The sequence below is a fragment of the Sinohyriopsis cumingii genome, chromosome 12, assembly GCF_028554795.1.
Source record: "Sinohyriopsis cumingii isolate HCF-2022 chromosome 12, ASM2855479v2, whole genome shotgun sequence".
NCBI lineage: Eukaryota > Metazoa > Mollusca > Bivalvia > Unionida > Unionidae > Sinohyriopsis > Sinohyriopsis cumingii.
The window spans coordinates 98512463-98531215 of record NC_142972.1 but is presented as its reverse complement, the minus strand read 5'-3'; the positions used below and the strand labels follow the sequence as shown (position 1 = coordinate 98531215).

The 18753-nt window shown below is 34.9% G+C and overlaps 1 protein-coding gene across 1 annotated transcript; it reads left to right on the top strand.

The window, feature by feature from the left end:
• The first annotated feature begins 1782 nt into the window (after window positions 1-1782).
• LOC149787062 (uncharacterized) lies at window positions 1783-17408 on the top strand. Its single transcript, XM_089976033.1, has 5 exons — window positions 1783-1900; window positions 4424-4545; window positions 8054-8566; window positions 12714-13325; window positions 14994-17408. Exons 1-4 carry the CDS (start codon window positions 1783-1785, stop codon window positions 13290-13292), a joined length of 1332 nt encoding a protein of 443 aa, XP_089832159.1. The 3' UTR covers window positions 13293-13325; window positions 14994-17408.
• The last annotated feature ends 1345 nt before the right edge of the window (window positions 17409-18753 follow it).

Here is an 18753-nt window from a genome sequence, read left to right as displayed (position 1 = left end):
AACTGATGATGACTTTTAGGTAGCTGTCAGAAAGGCATAATTGACGATATTCAAAGGTCTACAAAAATTACTGGAGTCAGTAGTTATAAACTCGTACAGCTGTGGCAAAAATGATTGACTAGTACTTTTGCTGCTGTTGCCACAGTTGATTAGTTGGTTGATTTGGTTTGATTTGTTTTTTTAATATTTTTTAACAATATATTTGGTGGAGGGAGAACCCCAAAAGACCACCAACCTAAATTGGTTGATCTGTGACGCAAACTCAATCTGTGAGATGTGGAAATGATGTAAAAGCAAGCACCTTAGTACACTTGAGCACATGGAGCCTCAATTGATTAACATTTATCTCCAACAGCCGAAGTCATTTAGACATGAGATCTCAGGTTTTGGTAGATCATTATGGCATTTACACCATTTTCAGATGAAGAGAATCTATATATGGCAGCTAGTTTTACTGCTGAAGAAAATCCAAGTCCTTTTGAGACACAAACACCAATTATGTAGAACCAATGACCTTCCACAAGTAACTGGCAACATTCTCATTTACATATTGGAGGCAAGTAATCACATGACAAGCATCTTGTACCACTGCCATGGAAGCCCTTCAGATCTGTATCACAAGACAAGCATCTTATACCACTCTGCCATGAAAGCCCCTCAGGCCATAGGTATAAGTCTCATATGAAAGACTAGAAGTGGGAGATAGAACCTGTGACAACTGGATTGAAAGTGCAGAATGTTACTGCTAGGCCATCAGTGATGATGATGATGATGATGCTGTTGATAATACAGTTCACTGCAATTACATTGATTTTATGAGTACTCTGGGAAAAATGATTCCTTGACTTTCATCCATTTTTTAAAATCTAACTTATGATATAAAAATGTTTGACTTACTATATTTTTTTAATAACTTTATATTAGTCTTGCAACAAGGCAGAAAAATAAGACATTGGTAACTAAAAAAGATGTTCTTACAAGAAATTGTATAGTGAAAAAGTAGACAGAAATAACGCAACATCACTTCCACAGGCATCAGTGTTTTTTCTTCTAACAAATCATGTAGTATTATAAGTTTACCAAAACATTTATTGGAAATAAAAATAACAAGGAATCATAGAATCTACCACACATTTAAAACAATACAAGATTTAGCTATTCTAATCAAAAGCATCGTGCATGAGAACAAAGAAAAATAGCAAGACATAGTGATCACTTTAGTAAACATATAGTTTAGTAAGGATACAAATTCATGATTTCTGTATTAGAATAGAAATATCTATTATAAAATATGTATTCATGGATGTTAAGTTAGTAGGTATTAAGGGACTGATCAATGACATCTGCATATAATAAGCCACCGTGAAAATTTGTGATTTTACAGTATCAGAGACATACTTGGCTGACAGACAAACAAACAAAGGGACAAAATATTGATTATAATGAATGAATACAAATAAAAAAATGCAGTAAATTATATGACTGATAAAAATTCAGTAGATTACCTCCAGTCAGCTGTCATTTAAATTGCTTCTGTCCGCAACCCAATATTAAAATCACTTATACCACCCACTAACCCACTGCCAGAAATTATGTTTAAAATATATGCTTCTGTAGGGGGCAGTGTTTTTCGATTAAAACATCTCGCGATGGATCATAATTTTTCAAAATTTGCTTCTGTTGTGGGTTGGTTGAATTTGAAAGTGCCTTCCCCCCCCCCCCCCCCGTGGGGTATATGTTTTACTGGAACAGCCCTTATCCATCTCTGGAGATTAGATTAACATGTTGACTGCATCACCTTGTATAACAACATTCACAGATCATTTCTGCAAAGAGGAAGTGGAATTCATCTCTGAACCCATGGTTGCATTTAGCAGCATTAACAAAGATGCACTTGTCTGTATAACAGTTATTGGAAAAAGAAAAAAAATGATAATTTCGGACATTATTCAGTGGTGTAATTAGTGTAGTTTTACATGACTCTAAGGCCACACCACAAGAATGCACAATTGTCAGAAATGTAAATATTTCCCAAATAAATATTGCCTATGATTATATGACAGCCGTATCAGTAATAATGAGTAATTGATTGGAAGTACATGTGTGTGTTGCACCTGATCAGGTTTGGCTTGTCAAACATTAATACTATTCAATCACATTATTATCATAAAAATTATAATTGACTCTCACTATTGCCAGCATGAGAAAATAACTGAAGCAGACCGACAAATCCAAGATGAAATCTCAAAGAGAACCACACTACTCGGGAAATACAAATACATATGGGTGGAACCACATCAGTAATAACCAGTGTGTCTGATGGAGATGGTAAAGTCATCTCATTATGGATGTTTTCTGAAAACCTGGCTAATTAGGTCTTCTCACAGCAGTACAAAGAAGCTTCAGTACCATTAGTAAACTGAGCTTGATGTTTATCGGCAATAAAGTAATTAACATGGTGGAGATCAAGACTGTCGACAGATATGGAAAAGACCAGCACCTCTGAGCACAGATATGGAAGTGGGCGTAGTAAAATTAAAGTCAATAATAATGTTTGATGCTGTATGTGCATATGTAGATGCATTTGCAACTTGTCACATTCCTGTCTGAGAGGTATGTGTTCAGGTTATAATAGAGGCTTAGTTGACTACTGATGTAGGTCAGTTTTTACTGGGGTTTTTGTTGGAAGATGTATTGCTGTATTCGTTTCCATTGAGTTTTTGTTTATTGAGGGCTCAAGTGACTGAATTAAAGTCTATGATGTGCCTGTGGAAAATTCCTAGAATTTTCTCAGACGGGTTATTTTACCTGCCACATTTTCAAAAGATAATGTCCTATCACGAAGTTAACGTTGGCCTGCCACATTAACTGGAAATGTCTTAGTGTGGTAGACAGCAACACAAGCAGCTTAATGAGGCCTAACAAAAGAACACCTTGGTGACAATAAATCTATCCAAATTAGAGGTGATTGAACTGGAAACAACCAGTAAAATATTTTCATTCTTCAGATAATTTTGGCATTGTTAGCAGCTGTGGCTGCCATTGTTGCATAAATGGTTATGCTAGGAGTTATCATTATAACATCTGGGATGGCCCTCAGAAAAGCTGTTGGCAGCATTTTGTGATGAGCTCTTCTATTACGTGGAACAACTAATAATACTCTCAGGCAGATGTCTTATTTACTCAGTATTATTTTCAAGAGACCACAACATTAATCAGTCTCGATTTACTCATCAAACATCAAACATGTCCAATTTGTCTTTATGCTGGATGAATTTGGAGCTAAAGGTTCTCAAGGAATGATTCCTTTGCAAGTTGGTATTTGGCATTATTCATCTGGAATCAACAGGACCGTGAATTCATTTGGTTGCTTACATGATAATGCCTCAACATCTTTTATATTTTGACTCTTACAGGCTTGCACCGCTGTTTTAAGTTGTTGATTACTTAACCCTAGGCGATGGATAGCATTCACTGTTTCATACAAATCCAGTGTTACAAACTTGGTTGGACAGGTCATTATGTAATGATCTTTATGAAGCATTTCATGCACCTGAGCATTCACCAACTGCTCTTGCCTTTGTTGATTTAGCATTGTTACTTAGAACGTACACTTAATATCATACCAAATGCCTGTTATAATATTTATGGTTATTACACAGCCTGACATGGTGTTAATGTAGAGCTGAAGATATTGGACTGAGTTTACCATCTGCACTGTTACTGATGTCGACAGAGGAGAGCTGCAAATGTTGTAGGTACACCAGCTGGAATTGTTGGAACTATATCAGTAGTAACCAACAGGTGTGATTGGCAGTGCTGTAAAATCATCTTGTCATGGCTTTTTTTCAAATATGTGTTTTTTTTTCAGAACTTCTCGCAGCAGCACAAAAACGTTTCAGTCCAGTTATACTCGGTGTCTATTGAGGATAAAATATTTAACATGGTTTAGTTTCAGAATGTGTTGGCAGATATCGAAAACCACCATCAGCTCCAAACACAGACAGATGGGGGATAGTGGAATAGCAGGCAGTAAAAAATGCATAAATGTTTACCAATGCATATACATATGTGGATACATTTGCAATTGTATTTGTCACATCAGTCTCCAAGACATGTATACCAGTTGTGTTATAACAGAGGTTTATGTTGATTACTGAGCTTGGTCAAAATCTTCCATCGTATCTGGCTCTTCTTTTGCATAGGTGCCTGTTAACAATATCATGCAACTATGCACTCGTGATATGAGGAAAATGCCATGGGGAATGGGTTGGGTAGTAGGCCATAACTTTGATCATTAAAAAAATCATGGAATTTGCTGTCTCTGTTTTCAATCAATGTTTTATCAAAAGTATCTCACACCCTATTTGTTATTATAATTTCTCAGATGGATCTACAATTAGTTTTGTTTGTTTTAACACAGATGCCATCTGGACAAAGGAGAAACATCCACAACTACATGCCAACAAATGTCACATCTTGCTGATAATGGAACAATTTAACATTATTGCCAAGCCGAGGTCATTTAGTGAGATTGGGGAGAAGGTCAGTTGATATGAATGTTCCAGTTTTCTTCTTTTGTTTTATTTGCACAATATCCATGTTGTTAGAGCCTTAAATTTTAAATATGAAGAGACATGTTCAAATAAAAACACTTATGATAGTGCTTGGCCTTGTAATGTTATGATAATGCTTGGCCTTGTAATGTTATGATAATGCTTGGCCTTGTAATGTTATGATAATTCATGGCGTGTAATGTTATGATAGTGCTTGGCCTTGTAATGTTATGATAATGCTTGGCTTGTAATGTTATGATAGTGCTTGGCCTTGTAATGTTATGATAATGCTTGGCTTGTAATGTTATGATAATGCTTGGCCTTGTAATGTTATGATAATGCTTGGCTTGTAATGTTATGATAATGCTTGGCCTTGTATGTTATGATAATGCTTGGCTTGTAATGTTATGATAATGCTTGGCCTTGTAATGTTATGATAATGCATGGCTTGTAATGTTATGATAGTGCTTGGCCTTGTAATATTTTCATAATGCTTGGCTTGTAATGTTATGATAGTGCTTGACCTTGTAATGTTATGATAATGCTTGGCGTGTAATGTTATGATAGTGCTTGGCCTTGTAATGTTATGATAATGCTTGGCTTGTAATGTTATGATAGTGCTTGGCTTGTAATGTTATGATAGTGCTTGGCCTTGTAATGTTATGATAATGCTTGGCCTTGTAATGTTATGATAGTGCTTGGCCTTGTATGTTATGATAATGCTTGGCTTGTAATGTTATGATAGTGCTTGGCCTTGTAATGTTATGATAGTGCTTGGCTTGTAATGTTATGATCGTGCTTGGCTTGTAATGTTATGATAATGCTTGGCCTTGTAATGTTATGATAATGCTTGGCTTGTAATGTTATGATAGTGCTTGGCCTTGTAATGTTATGATAATGCTTGGCCTTGTAATGTTATGATAATGCTTGGCTTGTAATGTTATGATAGTGCTTGGCCTTGTAATGTTATGATAATGCTTGGCCTTGTAATGTTATGATAATGCTTGGCCTTGTAATGTTATGATAATGCAGGGCTTGTAATGTTATCATAATGCTTGGCTTGTAATGTTATGATAATGCTTGGCTTGTAATGTTATGATAGTGCTTGGCCTTGTAATGTTATGATAATGCTTGGCCTTGTAATGTTATGATAATGCTTGGCTTGTAATGTTATGATAGTGCTTGGCCTTGTAATGTTTCAGGCTCCAGATTTGTGTCATTCAGACACTTCTCATTATCAAATAGTTATCAGCATCCATTGTTATATTGTTGGTATGATTTCATCAGAACATAAAAATAGAACATGTAATGTTGAATAATATTGTTTGAGTGAACAATTGTGCAGAATAATTTATTGTTGGATACAGAAAAAGTCTTAGCTTTAAGATGTGACCACAGCGTGTAGATTTTTATGCTCACTCAGGTCCATTTTGCCATCCACACTCCATCTACTTTTGACTCCTAAGGTCCCTCAGAGTTGGAGGTTTGTGGGGTTGGGGGCATGATCACTCATGCCCCCATTTTTCTATCCATGCACACACACGTTGCTTTATTATAGTTTTGGCACTTAAAATCCATCAAAGTTGGAAGTTGTATTTCAATTGGGGATGGTGACATGCTCACTCATTTTCCCATGTTCACACACACACACACATTGCTTTATTCCCGTTTTGACACTTTTAAGATCCGTAAACGTTGGTACTTTTATTTAATTTTTTGGGGGAGGATGTTAAATCTTAAAACAAATATCAATAAAACATAAAATTCTTTTTTTTTATACAACTTTCACTGTAACTGATAAATATGGTGAGAAGTCATTATTGTTTTGACAAAAAATTAATTGCACCTTTTGTTTGACATGGATTGTATATTACTCTTCTGGCAGTGTAAGGGCAGGTAATAGCTGTTCCTATATGAATCATGTTACCCTTCTGGCAGTGTAAGGGTAGGTAATAGCTATTCATATTGGAATTATGTTACCCTTCTGGCAGTGTAAGGGTAGGCAGTAGCTTTTCATATTGCAATCATGTTACCCTTCTGGCAGTGTAAGGGTAGGTAATAGCTATTCATATTGGAATTATGTTACCCTTCTGGCAGTGTAAGGGTAGGTAATAGCTATTCATATTGGAATCATGTTACCCTTCCAATTATTTGTGGATGTTTTGGGAATTTTAGGGTAAGTTATATCTTTCCATTCCCGTCTTGAAATTTGCATGGCCTCGCATCAACATATTTATATATATTTTGACAATTAATATGATGGTGCATTAAACGGTATTAGATATAAACCTATAAGATGCCCTCCGGAGACCTCACACCACTCATTTTAATATGGTTCCTGTCTCTGATGTCTTACACCATTCCTCCTCTCCCCCCCCAAAAAAAAAAAATAATTATGATATATTTTGTATTGATTTCCAGTTCATAAATTATTCTTCTGCGGGAATAATACTATGATGTAGAGTGGGGGATGGGGGAAAGTGGGTGCATAAAAAGTTGTCATAGTAAACACACACCACCTGCATTTTATGTACATATTGTGCATGCATGAATAGATGACAAATATGTTGCTTTTGGTTTGATTAGGTTTACAAGTTCACCAAGAGTCAGCTCACATATATGGGGAGAATGAAAAGATTTTTTTCGTCTGGTTTCCACTGAGATTTTTCTCTGATTTTCTTGAGTCTAATGAAAAAGAAGACTACTCGATGTCAGGAGGGATGGGATCATTCTCCTGGCCCTTTGGGTCAAAGTGAAAGAAAACTCATTGATCCCAGGAATGTACGAGAGATCTCTTTTTAGAGAAAATGTACAAGTCCCTTGGATCCCATTTGGTTGGTCTGATGCAGTTAGGTCCTTCTGGGGTTTGTTCCAGGATCCCGTCTGAGGATGGACTCCCACAAGTAAAAGTCCTCGTCAGTGGAAGTCCCATTAGCAGTATAGGGATAGTGTATGTGTTATACCCCTCCTCAGGCTCCACTCTACCAGCTAAATTAAAATCATGTTCGAATTTAATAATTGATCCTACCAACTAATCTTGTTGGAATTTAAAAATTGATTTCTTTGGGTGGGGATGTTGATTGGATTGACATCCCCCATTTTCTATGGTACCTTTGAATCCCCACGAGATGTGGACACAAGACCTGCATGGAATTACTAGCATTCTGGTTTTCCAGTCTGTTGAATAATAGGTCTTGAAATCCAGTTAAAGGCAAGCTAATTAATTGCTGAACCCGAGGAAACAATTGTACTAATTTTAGTTTACTATTAATTGGTGACAAGTAAAGATGGGTAAAATTTACATACAGGTGGATTCCTCGACATTAACATAAGCTTTTATATGTGCAATATTAAAGGACTAGTTTATAAGTTGTACAGGAAATGAAAATACAAGATATGGATGCCAACATTAAAACATATCACATAGTAAGACCTACATACATTAAAAAGAGACACATACATAAAATTTAAGACTTATGTGATATATATTATTTTAGGTGGAGAACTATTTCCTTACCCCTTGTATGCTTCGTCAGGAATCTCCAAGAGAAGTTATATCCCTTGAACAAGATCCCCGCATGGTGAGCACACCAGTCCTGTGCTGTGTCTTTAGAGGGATGTATCTACCACCTCCCATATTTCATAGGCTTCTAGCTGCGTGTGTAGCTCGCTGGCCTGTCGCCAAGAAGAAGGAGACATCAGAAAATCTCATTTTCTGTGGTTGCTGTGTTTTTGACATTGGCCTTTTCCACAGATTAACTTTGCACTGTAGAAACCATATTGTGTTTGCAAGAATAACAAGGATGGTGATTGATGAAGTCAAGACTCCTGATGCAAAGTTGTGTACCAGAGTTAGAAAGTTCATTACTCTGAATCTCTCCAAGATTACGTCTTACCTTGGTCAGAACTTACAATTCGAGTTACGTGTACAGTACCCACTATCTCAAGGTATCTCTGAAGATGGCATGATTTGTTTTTCCCCACCATTTGAGATGTGGTTTGCAGATGAGGTGAGTTGTTGTTCAATATTACTAAATGTAAGGAACATACTATTTTATTATTGCCTTCTCCTAATGTACTGCTATAGTTTAGTTTTTCTGGTTGTTGAGTGTACAAGTTTCATTGCCTCACCAGATCACACTGTAGGAGAAAAAGTTCAGTTGGAAAATGTTGTAATAGAACTTAAACATCATGTGATGTAATATGACACCATGTGATGTTTGTCCTATGACTTGATAAGGTGTAATAAACATTGTTTAGGAACTAACACAGAGTGTACGTGAAATATGTAATGTAATGAAGTAAATTTCTGTTTTTAGACCTCAACATTGGAATTCTACTTGATGCTTTAATGACCTTAAAACATCCTTTAGTTAGGCTTTCTGAAATTGAGAATGTATCATGTGATACACTTATTTAATATTGACTTAAACTAATTTTGTGCAATTAATTATGTATCATGTGATCCACTTTATTTTTATTTACCTGAAATGCAGTTTATCAAATGATTTACTTACCAGTAATGTGAATTGACCTAAAATTTAGTTACGCAGTCTGTTAACTAAATGACGGATCATGTTGTCTGCTTTAAGACAAATAAGTGATGATGCTTTGAAGATAAATGTAAAGTGAAGCAGTTATTCATAATAAAAACAAAGTTGGTCATGAAAGTGACATTTTGGGGGTATATTTTTATTAACTTGAAATGTACATTTTAATAAAATTTTGATATATATTTCCATTAGCTGACTGTATTCATTTCACAAAAAAATGATAATTAGAGAGTGTTTTTGTTTAAATTATGTACTTTGAATGTAATGAGTGAAAATTTTTAAACCACAGCTGTATCCTAGAATATATCATTTGACCGTAACTGTGACATTTTTAGCAAATTTACATCACATTTTGACATTGATATTTCAGCAATCAGAATGTTTTGAAATGTCCACATTTTGTGGCTAATCCCCTTTGTAAATTACTTGAAAGATTGCCATGAAATTTAACATACACATATATCTCATGGTCTACGTAATCTTAAATGAAATTGGTGCTGCTTGGACATCAAGTATGGCCATCATAGCAGCTGTCTTTAAAATCATGTTGTTGCTACTTTTCCTACAACCACAGATGGTCATATCAATTGGTCATATTAATACAGGTTGTCAATAAAAGACTTCTTATGATATCTAATTGGTTATCGATTAAAACGCAATATGGCCACTGCATTGGTGTTTACCTATACATCAGCTTTCATATTCTGAATATGCTAGCTCAAACCTGTAATTTGTAACATTGTATACTGGAGATAGATATATAAAATGTCAGTCTCCGCAATTACTAGAAAATGTATCGACTTCTTTTTATCAGTGTAGTAATGCAATCATTAAGTCACATTAGCATAAAATGGAAACAAAATCCAAGTCAATATAATTTATCTTCACTAGTATATGCAGTAATATTGTGTTCTTCATCCGGTGTGCTTTAGCACATGATTGGCACTGCTGCTTGTCCTAAACTTCTAAATGGATTGCCACCAAACTTACAGACATATTGGTAAAAAGGTATGTTTGGTCCTAAATGAAAATGGTAGCCCTTGGACCATCTTCGCTAGCCAAGGTTCCGATAAACATATCTTCACCTTGGCATATTAAGCAGTTTTTTCTGTGCTTTGGTTCTGTGAATTTCTTTGGATGCGGCAGCAAGCCACCTCATCAATCAAAATTAAGCACCCAACTTGAAATGGACTGATAAATAATCAATTTCCCAGTGTCGGTCCGTGTTGCACAAATACCTTTCACTTAAATAAACATGTAATGGCTTCCCTCTGGTATATAGTCATACTTTCAATGTTAAACTTACCAAGTATCTTTATTAGATCAATTCCATCAACCGTTTTCGGCGGATGTACACTGCACCATGCTGTTGGTTTATTGGCATTATATGCTAAGGGAGGGAGCACATACAATCATATAGATGTCGCTAGGACAAAGCACCGAAATAGCTGTTCGATCCGCCAAGGTGTAGATAGTGTTATCGGAACCATGGCTAGCGAATATGCCCTTGGACAGCTATTTTGATTGTTGTCACAACACTAATTGAAGAGTCATATTAACGTTTAAATGACTTTATATGATATCTGGTTGATTCTAAATGAAAATGGAACACTTCTGATTTCTTATGTGCCTGCCAGGGCAGCCATTTTAAAATCATTTTGCCACTACTACAACTAAATAAATGGTTATATCGACACTGAAAGATCATTTTGTAATGTCTGGTAGGTTTTAAATATAAATGATGTAAATATGGTTCCTATGATGGCCATCTGTTAATAATATTCAGGTTTTCACTTAAAGATTTATTATGATGCCATGATGTCAGTTTGGTCCTTAATGAAATTGTTACTGAGCGATCTGACATCCTCAATAGCAGCCATGGTGATTTGTGCTTAATGCCATTTTTTAAGCACACGATAGGCTATACCTGGCAACTGATACATTATGTCTTTGGTTGAGGATGAAAATTGGAAATCCTGATCCATAGGAAGCAAGGGCTGTCATGGCGGCCATCTTGTCATGTGGTTTTGTTAATAGACTTCTTAGGTTATCCAGTTGGTCTTAAAATGAAAATGGTTCCCATCCAACATCCAGTATATCCACAGTGGTAGTCATCTTAAAATTCTAAATACATACACAAACATACACTGTTACACACAGACATATGCATACATGCACATACCAATACTATCACATACATGCATGCAAGGATACATTACATACCAGCATGGATACATACATACATATAATTACATACACTATATATTACACTATCACACACATGCATAGATGCATACAAATAGATAATTACATACACTATCTATTACACTATCACACACATACACAATCACATGCATACATAGATACATACAGATAATTACATACACTGTATATTACACTATCACACACATACACTATTACACATACATAGATACATACAAACAGATAATTACATACAGTATTTATTACACTATCACACACATACATAGATACATACAAAAATACAATTGCATAAAGAATATTACACACTGTCACACACAGTCACTATAATGCAAATAAAGACAATCACACACATAGAAACACTATATGCATACACATTCACAGCAAATAAATAGCATTTTACCCATGCACATACATTTACAAGCACTATCAGACACATACACTGTCAAACACACAGATAAATATGTACACAAACCCTATCACATACATGCATACATATATTGCATGCATACATACATACATACATACATACACTATCACAGCTAAGAAATGGCATTTTGCCCTTACCTCAATTCCATTTGAGATTATATTCTTGCAGGAAAAATAATGCGGTCACAATACTGCTTGTAATGATTTATGACTCTACCCTGTTTGATCATATTCATATCATTTAATCTTATTGTTGAATATATGATTGTGTGTGTGTATGTATGTATGTGTGTATGTGTATATATATATATATATATATATATATATATATATATATATATATATATTTCTGTCAACCTAATATCATGAATCTTTACTGCAAATAGTTTCTTGGGGGCCCCGAGTGGCCGAGTGGTCTAAAGCGCTCTCCGTTACAGATCACTGGCATGTTACCTCTGTCTGCGCCGGTTCGAGTCTCGGATTCAGCCAATGTGGGTATGTGAGAAAGCTTGCCAGTAGCTTCTCGTGGGTCGGTGGTTCTTTCCGGGTCTTCCCGGGTTCTTCCTCCACCATTAATACTGGCCGCCATGTATAGCCTATCGTGTGCTGAAAAATGGCGTTAAACCCCACAACAACAACAACAACAACAAAAGCAAATAGTTTCTTGGATATTAACATTGAGATCCCATAAATATCCATCATGATGCTATTTTTGTATATCACTTTTGAAAAATAGGTAGATCCAATCAGACTTGCACACATTTCCTAACATCAAGGACTCTATATATGCAGTCAAAGAGAAACCCCACTCCTTTATTCCATCTTGATATACTATAACCATCATTTTCTTGTACTCATTTTACATTAATGTGATGATCATCAGAGTTGTCATTGTTAATGTATGTTTGGTCATTGATTGAATCATTTAGTAACATTAACCATTCTCTTTCTTTAGGGGCATGATCCTGATACACCCATAACACCAGAGCACATGAATCATTCTCGCCTCTGTGTTGCTCTTGTAACTGTTTGTGGAGATGCCATGAGAGAAATCCTCTGCACCCAAGTTCCTGCACCACACAGAGACATCTACCAGGCAATCCTAGCCAAGAGAGTCAACCTGACCAGGAGACAGGGAAGACCGCTTCTTAACCCTGATCAAAGTCAGCTGGTGTTTCCAGATCCCCAGGGGCAAAAGACAGGAACATTAGACCAGTTCGATCTTTCCTTGTTATATACTCTAATCAGAAATGTCAGCTCAGTCATGGCTCCATTAACTGGCTGGGGAAATGACCCACTAGATCAGCCAAGGGACAGATCTCTAGGAGCTAGTGTGGAGCGAATTCGTTCATATAGGAATCATATCAGTAGTCATTCATCTGATGGAAAAATGAGTCATAAAGCTTTAGAGGATTACTGGAACAAGTTTGAAGCTGTGCTTCATGACATAGAAGCTGTAATTGGTGGACAGGTACACAGCCAAGAGTTGGAGAAGCAAAAGAGACAGGTGATCTCCATCTATGAAGCCTGTTAGCTACAAATGAAAATCATGAAGAACGAGCAACAGGTACAAAGTATAAGTACAGTATGCATGATATGTACAGTGTGTGTGATATGATGGCAGCAATAGCAACAATGTATAAGTGTATGTGATATGATGGCAGCAGCAGGTACAACATATTAGTAAAGTGTGCATAATATGATAGCAACAACAAGTACAAAGTGTAAGTACAGTGTGTGTGATATGCAGCAGCAGGTACAACATATTAGTAAAGTGTGCGTAATATGATAGCAACAACAAGTACAGAGTGTAAGTACAGTGTGTGTGATATGATGGCAACAACACATACAAAGTATAAGTACAGTGTATGTAATATGATGACAACAAGTAAAAACTAGAAGTACAGTGTATGTGATACGAAGTCAACAACAGGTACAAAGTGTAAGGACAGTGTTTTTGTTATGGCAGCAACAGGTACAAAGTATAAGTACAGTGTGCATGCTATGATGGAAACAATATGCACAAAGTATAAGAACATTGCACATGGTGTGATGGCAGGGTATGAATACAACTTACGATAAGTGGGGTTCAGAGGTTGGTTTCAACTGAACTGTCATGTTAATATGAGGTTTAAAATGTAAAGCTTTTCTGGATGCTTATTGGGTGTATATAAAAGTGGAAAATAAATATTGAGTGTGAAACCCATGGATACTTAATGGGAGTATTTGATATTGGAACATGAATAATGGGTGTAACACTTGTAACAGTATTTGTTGTCAGTAAGAAGAATATCCCCATATATTTAAAAATCTAAATACAATGTCATCTTATGCACATAATATTGCATCACATTTGTATCAAGCGGTAATCCTAATCTATTCTACTGTATGATAGAAACTTTCATCAATTTTATTGTTAGAGAGTGAATATTTAAATTAAAACTGCTAATTTTACCTCACTTAGAGCATCTGATGATATTATTGTTACAAGAACATTTTTTTAATGTTATGCAATCTTTGTACCCATTTTTATTTTCAGTAATTGATATCAGATTTGCTATTTTGTGTAGGGAACATCAACATCTCTTACCAAGACATATTCTTGGCCATTGAGGCTTTTCCAATGATATATGTTTGTATTATCTATAAAATTCTGATGTTTGGAAGTGTATGCTTTGACAAATGGTACAATGACATGTACATTATGTTTGATGTCTGTGGAAGTGGGTGTTTTACTGAATGGTACAGTGACACATACGGTAGTTTGATGTCTGTGGAAGTCGATATTATGTCAACTGGTACTTACATCTACATTACTTTGGTGTTGATGGAAGATGTTTGTGAAATGTTAATATGACCTCTAAAATCCTTTTTAGTTGCTGTAGAAGAGTCGATTATATCAAATGGTTTTAAGGTATCTGTATATGAACTGAAAGTGTCTATGATGAGAGTTTTTTTGGGGGGATGGATAAAAATAATAGTTTAAGGAGACTGTGTACATAATGAGACCTGTTTGCATATTTTATTGAACAATGATGAGGGCAAAAACTTGTATTTTTAAAAAAATTATATAAATTTATTCACTTTTTTAACTTAAATACTAGTAAGATACACCATACTAAATGTCTAGTGTTTAGTTGATGTGGACAATTCAATCTATTTTGTTTTTTAAATTCAGGCATTCCATTGTTTTTATAAAAAGGTATCTGTGACATGATCTGTGTGCTTTTTTCAGATTTTTCCTATATGAGTTACTACAGTTGTGGAAGCAGAATGTTTGATCCAAGGCACCAGCAAAATGAACTCAGGATACACAATCCTTTGCTAAAAGTCACTACACAATGTGGCTATATTTAGGACCCAGCATTATCCGCAATCCAGTGACATTAATGCGTGTGGCTAAGGGCCAAGCAACAAGCACGATCCCATGCCAAGATATACTTCTGTGTGTGGCCATAATTAGGAACAAACATCATGCATAATCCCATGTCTAGTAATGTGGCCATAATTCAGACCCAGCATCGTGAATGATTCCATCTCTAATACTAATACTGTATATGGTAATAATCAGGGTCCAGCATTGTGACAGACGAGCTCTCAAGTTCACTGAGAAATATGTTATGTTGTTTTGTGACTGTTTGATTGGATGTGTAAGCAGTGATTTGTCATTTGGACAGGCAGTTGGTGAACAAAACACAAAGCAATTATAGTGTTGTCTATGTAACTTACTGTTATTTCTGAGAAATAGTGAATGATGGTGCTTTCACTGAGGACAACACATTAAGACTGTTCCTGATATTTTTGAGAAATAGTGAAATATGGTTCTGCTTTCACAGAGGACAACACATTAAGACTGTTCATGTTATTTTTGAGAAATAGTGACTTATGGTGGTGCACTCACTGAGGACAACACAAATAATACCATTCTGATATTTGTGAGAAATAGTGAATTATGGTGGTGTACTCACTGATGACAACACATCAAGACTGTTTTTAAGAAACAGTGAATTATGGTTCTGCTTTCACTGAGGACAACACAGATACTACCATTCGAAGTATAAAGTATTGCTGTTTGGACTGTTTCATTACATTTTATGATATATATTTGGTCCACTGTATAGCTGCTTTTGGTAAATATATACCACCATGTCGGCCAGTTTTGTACATTGGGTTATTCTGCAAAACGATATGTCATCTCTATAAACATTGTATCAGGTGTTATTGTGGGTAAAAGAAATCCATTTGGTATCAAGAAAGAACGACCATACTTTAATTAAGAAAAGTGATATTCATGAAGTATACAAAAATATCCCACAATTCGACTTGAAATGCATATGAAAATATTCTTTCTAAATGTCAACGTCAAGACCCACTCTCTGACCTTCTTGAACCTGTGACCCAGAAAATCATATTTACTAAGTATCTTTTAGAATCATGCAGATAAATACATTATTTGAAAGATGGAAATATTTACCTTAAAAAAAAGTTCTGCATCTTAATCCAAGTTTCCAATTTTGCAAAAAGTTGTCCCACACGTACAGAATCGTCTGCTAGCCAACATGTCAACTTGCCACTAGAATGGGATTCTCAACAAATTTACCGGCATATAGTCTGTTTCTAAATTCTTGAGTACTTTTCCCCCATAAACATGATGTAAACACACTACATCCTATTCATTGTTGCTTCTCTTCAACATAATAGCTTATTTTGTCTAACATTATTATTTATTTTTTTACATGATAAGTTTAGTTTGCTTAATATCTCTTGCCATTTATTGGCATGTTACACTGAATTTTATAAAACTAGCTATAAACCTGATCAAATTACTCAACTGAACTGCTGAAAAAAGTCCAAGGTAATGTATTTCATTTCTGTAGCCCGATGGATAAACATAACATATTTTCAAAGCTGAGCGAAGAATAGGCCGACATCTCGTGAGTCATGAAAACATGGGGGTGGTACCCCGTACGTCCAAAAATTAATATTATTTTAAACATAATATTCTGGCGACAATTGCCACTTTTCAAATGGTAAACATTCCAATATTTTATTTTTGTCAGTTGGTCAAATTCAGTAGACGTTCTGCTCAGTATTGGCGACAGAAACCTTAGATTCGTAGAAATGCCCGACGGCATTGTAGTCAGAGTAAAATGAGGTCATAATTGAAATACTTATTTTTGGTCCCAAATGAATATGGCGGCAATTAGAGAGGTGTCTATTGAAGATGTTTTGTTACCAAAGTAATTAAAAAAGAATAAACTGACCTGTATGTCATTTTTAAAAATTCCTTTCATAATGTAGAGCATCAGTCTATTATAGGAACTTTTGTTTCATAATATCTGATTAAATTATTGTTTAATTTGTATTTTGATGTGCTTGATTTGATTTAATATTAGGAAGTTATTATCCATATATTTATTTTATTTGCCCTATAACATCCTTGTGAAACTCAGTAACCTAAAAATCCATATAATTGAGACCCTGTACCCTACAAACGTCCTCTCATATTTGTTAACAATTATGCTCCGCAACTTGTAAATATATTTCGATATGTGAATATATTTATACTGTATATTGTATTACTAAAATGATATTGAGCATTTCTACCTTGGGGTTTATGTTTGCTCTTTGGTAGAAAAAAAATATACTATGACAGCCAAAGGTAAATCCTTCAGTCTGGCCCAGTGTAAAATTACAATTGCTTGGTTTCAAACACACCTAATTAAAAAAGTAGGTGTACACATATGGTTTTGTTTTGTCATATTTTATGTAATAGGCTCTATTTATATTTGTGTAATAGAGTTAGAGTATAAGTATGTTTATAACAGAGTATAGGTATGTTTGTATGATAGAGTATGGGTATGTTTGTATAATAGAATGTAAGTATGTTTGTTTAGCAGACCATATATATATATATATATATATATATATATATATATATATATATATATATATATTTCATGGACTATAGAAATATTTATTTTCATGGACTATATGTATATTTGTATAATAGACTACAGGAAAATTTGTATAAGAAACTATAGGTATATTTGTTGTTGTTATAAGGTTTAACACCATTTTTCAGCACAAGATAAGCTATACATGGCGGACAGTATAAATGGTGGAGGAAGAACCAAGGAAAACCCTGGAAAGAACCACCGAGCCACTTTCTCACATACCTACATTGGCTGAGCCCGACACTCGAACCCATGTAGACAGAGGTGAGATCGCAATGATCAGTAGCAGTGAGCGCTGTAGACCACTCGGATACTTGTGGCCCCTAGGTATATCTGTATAATAGAATCCAATATAATATAATCCAAGTATTTTTGTATCATAGACTAAAGGTATTTTTGTATATTAGACTATATTTATATTAGTAAAACAGATTACAGGGATATTTGTACTATGGACTACAGGGATATTTGTATTATAGACTGTATGTATATTTGTATAACAGACTACATGAATATTAATATAATAGATTATAGGTAAATTTGTATAATATACTTTAAGTATAATTGTATCATAGAATATATGTATTTAGATATATTTGCATAATAGATTTTTGATAACTGTTTTTGTTACACCAGTAGGCATTGTGCTGATATTTTGAATTTATTTAAGCAAGTTGTGCTGTGTAGCAATATCTTGCTTGGAGGAAATGAAAGGGAAATTAGTTTTCAATCTATTTCTTCATAAAGTGTTCATTATTTTTTAATTGGTTTAATGTGTGTAATTCTTTTGAATTTTTTCAGGTGGTCACAGCACCAGATAAGCTATTGATATGGCCCAGTGTCTCTCGTATGTATAGGTGTTTCATCTGTAACATGTTCGTCCATCAGCAAATGCTTTGTTACCACTCGAGAGCTATATTTCTGACCCATTTTAAAACAAACTTGGAATATTGATTTTATAATAAAGTTATTAATGACTTTAGCAATGAGCAAACTCCATGCATATTAATGAAGAATTGTCATGCTTTAAGTTAATAA